This window comes from Nicotiana tabacum, chromosome 12 (assembly GCF_000715075.1).
Source record: "Nicotiana tabacum cultivar K326 chromosome 12, ASM71507v2, whole genome shotgun sequence".
Taxonomy (NCBI): domain Eukaryota; kingdom Viridiplantae; phylum Streptophyta; class Magnoliopsida; order Solanales; family Solanaceae; genus Nicotiana; species Nicotiana tabacum.
The window spans coordinates 91,138,639-91,145,363 of record NC_134091.1 but is presented as its reverse complement, the minus strand read 5'-3'; the positions used below and the strand labels follow the sequence as shown (position 1 = coordinate 91,145,363).

Below are 6,725 nucleotides of genomic sequence, written 5' to 3'. Positions count from 1 at the left end.
GATTATGTTCTCATAAGATTCAAAAATTCTTAAAGTCATTTTCTTTTACTCCACCATTAAAGAGAGAAACAAATAAAAGGAAGGGCCGGCGCTGAATAAGCGTTAAGCCTTACTCAACCCCATCAACGCTGGTTCATGAGGTGACAATTCCCTATAACTATATAAGAAGTCAATGTTCCGTCAACTAATGTGAGATAATTTAACAAAAATTAATAAATTCTTCTTTCTTCCTTTTCTCCATGTTTACTGAGTGTAAAAAAGACTAAAAGCTTGAGAATTGGTGACCAATGGGAATCAAAACTACAATACTAAATTATTCTATACGTTTGTAATTAATGCAAGCCCAATCCCAGCTCAGGATCTAAAGGTATACAGCCTTGTTTAGAAGCTGAATTGGGCAAACTTGATAGCTTCATTACTGCTGCCATGCTATTCTCTCTAGATCGTGTTCCATGTGTATTAGTAAACGTACATGATTCTTGGTGAAATGGGAGTACTCGGGAATCTTGATCATAAGAGCTGAAGCTAATATTGGATTCTTCATACAGTGTAAACTGATCAGAAGAATCACAGCACAAATTAGGATCACAGAAATATGGTGAAGAAGTCAAGCCATGATAATTAGCGATATTGTTATTAGTACTTTGAAAAGCTTGAAGATAATAGCTGAGTCTGGCCTTTGTTTCTTGAAGCTGCAGCCTTTTCTTTCTCATCCTTTCCTTTCTGTGAGCATTTTGATGACCTCCCAATGCTTGTGAATTTGAAAACTCCTTTGAACAATAGTGGCACTCAAACTTCTTCTCCGTCGGCTTGTCTTTTGCATCATTTGAACGTTGTTTCTCTCTTCCTGCTAAAATTGTGGAGCATGATGAATTCACACTCTCACGATCTCCTAATTCCCCTTTCAAATATTTTTGACAGGGATCAAATTCAAAACCAAATATTTTATGCCTCTTAATCTCCATGCAGGATTTAGAGAAGGATTCATTTCCTCCAACATTGCATGATGGATGAAAAACAAAAGAGATATCTTTTTCCATATTCTTGATCAGTTGGATGAATGAATTAAGATAAATATTGAAAATCAAAAGAAAAGGACAATGTTTAGGGTGGCTGATGATGCAGTATATTTAGTTCTGCCTCTCTTCCTTATATAGTAGTACTTTCTAAAGTTTCTTGACTATGCATTGTATCTTCAAACAAGAGTAGTTATGTTTTATGAGGATGAATGGGACATAAACGTACCTTAGTCAATATATTTAAGAAAAAAAAAAAGAGAGGGCAAAGAATGGTCAGATTAGTGAAGCTATCTCTCGTGCATTATAAATAATCTTATTCATATAAATGTGGTAGATATATACATCTTAAACCTTTCCTGCCAAAGAGGATTAGTCTGTATGGTTAAAGAATTAATTGGTTCTCTACTTACTCTTAAAATATTTTTATATGGAAAAACATGCATTCATGGTACCACTTGATCAATTAAAAATAAATATTCCGTGCTTGAGGAGAGGAGAATGTTTTAATATAAAATGGGAACAACAGAAGTCAAAGAAAGATATGAGGATGTAATCGCCTGGAAGGACTCTGCTAGAAATCTATCTCTGTACTAAAATTCTTTCTTTAATATAACTTTTATTGACCAATTCATCAGTGGATTCATGCATCATTACTTAACCAAAGCATATAAAATGCCAGAATGTAACTGAATTAATTTAATAACATTCTGTGGTTACCTAGTCCCATCTACCACAGCACCCTGAATTGTGTTCATACAGTGCTGTGATTATTCATCGCTTAAATGAAGGTTCTTTGCAATAATCCACACTCCATTTTATAGATTAAGGAATTGAAAAAAAATGAGGAAAGAATAAGTTTATCTTGACCATGTTAAAGGGAAGCAATTTAATTATAGGAGAATCGTTGCTATGTACAGCGGAATATTAACAAGTGGTTGATGAGGTAAGCATGCTTAGTATATGTATATATGTATAGGGTCTTCTATGAGATCTGGGAATATCTTCTTAGAGAAAACAAACCGTGTAGTTTAATACCCTAAAAGCAATTGATTAATTGTAAGTCATCATCTAATCTTATTCAAATCAATTTAGCAAAAGCATTTGTGTTGGACAATTGTTCACTTTGATTGGTACCCATAACTAATTTCTAGCTCTGGGCCACGTTAGTTTATGTGATTATTCCTTTGTCTATTACTACATCTTCCTTTGTTGGAGAAGAAAAACAACAAATAAACTTTTCATTATCATCAATCCCCATTTCTTTTATTTCCTTTTTCCTTCTACTCTATTTCAATTGCTTTCTCGCTTTAGGTGAAGGATTCAAAATAGGCATGATATATTTAATCCTATGTTAACTCAATTGCAGGAAATCAACAAGGAATTCGAGGATCGAGCAGCTGTTCAGGAGTTGCAGAAAACTCGAGAAGTCAACTATGGAGTTATAAAGAAGTGTAAAGAGAGAAAAAGAGAGAGAGTTAGAGAGAAATGTAATAGTTCTGATTATGATTTGTAATGAATTACAATGCTATATAAGAATTGAGAGTTGACTACTATTTATTACAACTGAAGGAATCTTTCTCTAACTACCTAACTAACTTCAACTTACCCCTAACTAACTTTTAACTACCAAGTAGACATGGCACTGAGCTGGATTGTTCTTGAGCTCACTGTGTATTTTGTGTATCAATACTCCCTCCCGGAAACGATCCTTAACCACAAGGATCAAAGTGAAGGAACCTAATCTTCAAGGCATTAAAGAACTCTAATGTAGCAGAATCAGCTGGCAACCCTGTCCATTTAACCAAAACCCGAGCAACAACCTTATTTCCCTTATTTACCATCATTCTCTGCAAAATAGATTCTGGCTCAGAGCAATGAGGACTAGCAATGTCATTGGTAGGGGGTAAGTAACTTGTGTAGGTAACTCATAACATTTTTTCAGGAGATAAACATGCACAGTGGGGTGTATTTTAACTGATAGTGGGAATAAGAGGATGTATGCCACAGGGCCTACTTTCATAGCAATCTGGAAGGGTCCATAATATTTGGAAGCCAATTTGTGGAAAAGGTTGTGATGTAATGGTTGTCACGCCCCATTTTCTTACGAAAGCGGGCTTCGACATGTGACAACTCTTTTAAAATGAGTATTAAAAGAGAAGAGTAGCCACCTAACAATTTTTAAGGTGCGTTAGGGGCACCTATTTACAAGTAACTCTGTTTGACTAGTCAACGCCACCAAAGATCGGGTAAGGGCTCAAATTACCTCGGAGAGAAGGTATTAGGCACTCTTCGAGGTCCACAATTGTGGGTCCCGGCCGAATTTTAAACTAAGTGGGATGAATGAAAACTAAATTGCAAGTTAGTAATCTATATTAAATGATGTGAGTCGTCTATTAATTATCCTAAGTGAGATAGGCATGAAAAAGGAGAAAGAACAACTTCTAGCAATAGGTAAAAGAAATGAAGTTTTGTATAAAATGAATCGCACATAAAGCTGTATGAGAATAGTCTAGAATCTCAGGTTTCTATTTCTATTCTTATTAGCGTCACATAAAAGGAGCACATTGGGACTTACACAAGTAACACATAAGGCATGTAAGGGCTCATGTTGGCCTCCGAATTAATTAAGTAATTGTTAATGTAGTAAAAAATGGTCAAGTGTACTCTAAAATATGATAAGTCTTCTTGAATAATACTCATGATATAAGCATACATATAAAGAAGTGATTAGATCTAAAGAAGTAAAAAATATGAAGCAAACGTTGGGCTAAATTAAAACAAATTTCTGAATTAATTAAAAGGAACAGACAAAAAAAGTGAAGGCTTAGAAGCTTCAGCCAAAGACAAATGACAGTCTTTATCTTTTAAAGTGAGCCCAACATACTAGTAAGAAAACATTACTAAGGACCAAGACACCATAGAAAGCTCAAATGCAAAAGCTATCCAATTTAACGTGTTAACATGTTTTCAAGAAGCAATGAAAGCAAACAACAACAGGTAATCACATAGAACACAAGCATGAAATATCCCTTATCCCAAGTAGCCCCATTTCACTATTACATTCAGTTATTACATGCTATCTGAATAGAGCTTATAACTAGAGCCTAGCAAATTAACTAACTGAACTTCAAACTTTGACAGACTCCTCGTAGACTCTTATGAGCTTTCCTAATCCCCCTGTTACTCCAAACTCAGGTCTGAAGAGTTGAACTTTGGCCAAAACTATCAAGTCTAGGCCCCTGCAACCGAACAGAAGCAACAAACGCACAAAGAAGGCAGACAACTTGGACTATTTTCCAAAGAAACAACTTTGCTATTATTAGTTAAAGCATTATTTTCTAAACACATAATCTATAGGTGAATATGTCCAAGTTAAACCAAGTCAAGGAGAAAAACAACACTAGAAACTTCAAATTTGACACAGAAGCATGAATGAATGGCGTAGGTCCTAAAACACATGATATTTAAGTGATTGAATTGAACTCAAACATCCCAGCTTGTAGTATTCAATAGCAAATAATTTCTGTTAAGCATAAAGTCATGATATCAAAATGATTAAAATCCTAATAACATGGTAGCTATTTAGGATAAGTCTAACAGTGAGAAAATAGGCAAATACAAGTCATGACTTTCAAGCAAGAAAAATCCCGGAGTTCATTGTTAAGCATTGAAATCTCAAGCATTAGACATCAAGCTAACTTCCTTAAGTCTAGACAATGGCTATTAGGTGATCGACATGTTCACACTATCTCATTCAAGGATATTGCAAGACGTGATGTCAATTCAAATTCATATAGTTAGACCTAAGAGGTGACTTCTAATGTACAGCGAATCAGGGAACCATACGGGAGGCACAACACATAGCGATTAAGTGACATACCTGGTTATTAACTTGACATGCTCGAAATGGAATGTCGCACAACATTCATCATGTCCAAGTGCAAATACAACTCGCAAATAGAATAAAATAGACGAAAATTTTAAGAGAGTAGAGGACAAAAAAACTAGTCTATTCTACCATACAATTAACACATAAAGAAATTATGATGCGTCGTTCAGGGAACTAACCAGTTGGAGAGCGGAATAACAATATAATATGAAGATTAGAAATCCAGTAACTTCAATAGCAAAAAATAAGCCAGATACTCTCCAAAGTATGCAGTAATACGTGCGAAAATTCAAACAGCAATAAGGAGAAACCAATACTCGAACTCGATACATCCAGATTGTATCAAACTAATTAAAAAAACTAAGCCTTGCCTTGGCTTATGGTCGGCAAAGCATAGAAGTAGCGAAAAGAAAAAAAAACTAGCAGTGAAGCAGAGGTCAAAGCAGTGATCAAAAGCCAGTTCTCTGAAGCGTGTAATTGTGAGCTATATACAGATGTAAGGTATGGAAGTATAATATGTGAGTTGCAGCGATAAACAGAGCCTCTTCCCCTCTAAACCCCCCTAAAACCATCCGTATTTATAATTGAATCCTTTATAGCCGTTACGGTCTCCAATTGAGCTATCAAAATCAGACCCAAACAATCACGGTAGAATTGGAGTCATAGCAATCAAAGGGGATTGGGGTTTCCATTTGAAAAATTAATCGTAGCAGAGTAAAGTCCATCCAAATAAAAGATTTTCACTACTAAAAGATCAAAATAGTATTAAAAATAGAGAAGAATTAGAGCTCTTACCTCATATCCTGTCCAAGTTCATCTAATTAATTTGAACCCACGGATGTTGAGATGGAAAGAAGAACATGCAAACCTTCAATTACGATAATGATTTCGACTAAAATTGAAGCTAAAATCACGGCTCCCAATCACAATTTCTTTACAGATTTGAAGAGGAAAAGAATTAAGGAAAGAAAATTTTAAAAAAAAAGGAAAGAAAAGAGAAAAATAAATAAAGAAATCAAATCAAAGAATTGGGGAAAGGTGTTGGCGAGTTGCTGGCGCAATTGAATTTTAGGAATTCAAAAAGTTATCAGTTTAGAGGCTAAAGGCTATTTAGGGGAATTCGGCTTAATTGATTTTGGGGTTAGGTGTAAGGTTGATAATTGAGCTACTATTAAATTAAAATGACATAATAATAAAGTAATTAGGAATGATAATTAGTAAATAAAAAATAAGATACAAGAAGTTTAAAAAATAAATAATATTTTATATAAATATTTGAACAAGCTAAAGAATAAATTGTAAATTCTTTTATATTTTAAAAGCTGCTACTATGTAGTAAAAACAAATTATAAAAGATGTACCAACAACAACAACAACAACAACAACAACAATAATAATAATAATAATAATAAAGTTGTAGTACTTATTATAATATATAAAAAAATGCTTATAAATATTATTATGGCTCTTAAATAAAATAGTAGCTCATTAGCATAATATGGAGTAAGGATGGATAAAATTGGGTGTCAACAATGGTCACTTGTCTGTAAGGTTGAGCCTTGAAGTATATCCAATCTCCCCACTTCAAAATTCTTGTCACCTCTATGATTGTCGGCTTCAGTTTCATTTCCTGAGTTGAGCTCTCAATAGGTGATGCTACAATAATTGGAGCTTCATCTCCCTATTAAGTAAGGTGTTATCAACCTCAGTGGAAGCTGATTCTCCTGGTAAATAGGGCAAGTGAAGTGGTGGTGGCCTGCCATAATGTGCCTCATAAGGTATAGTTTTTAAGGTCGTGTGGAAGGAAGTGTTATACC

General features: G+C 34.4%; 1 protein-coding gene and 1 long non-coding RNA gene across 2 annotated transcripts; one reads left to right on the top strand and one right to left on the bottom strand.

The window, feature by feature from the left end:
* Window positions 1-332: 332 nt before the first annotated feature.
* On the bottom strand, window positions 333-1,040 carry LOC107814042 (zinc finger protein 5-like). Its single transcript, XM_016639368.2, has one exon. The coding sequence runs from the start codon at window positions 1,038-1,040 to the stop codon at window positions 333-335; it is 708 nt and encodes a 235-aa protein (XP_016494854.2).
* A 3-nt stretch (window positions 1,041-1,043) lies between these two features.
* On the top strand, window positions 1,044-5,460 carry LOC142166905 (uncharacterized). The gene is made up of 2 exons (XR_012697407.1): window positions 1,044-1,962; window positions 2,386-5,460. It is a non-coding gene; the product is annotated as an uncharacterized LOC142166905 (long non-coding RNA).
* Window positions 5,461-6,725: the final 1,265 nt, after the last annotated feature.

Bases quoted from the DNA above. Each gene is read 5' to 3' on its own strand.
- LOC107814042 (XM_016639368.2), bottom strand. From the start codon at position 1,040: ATGGAAAAAGATATCTCTTTTGTTTTTCATCCATCATGCAATGTTGGA.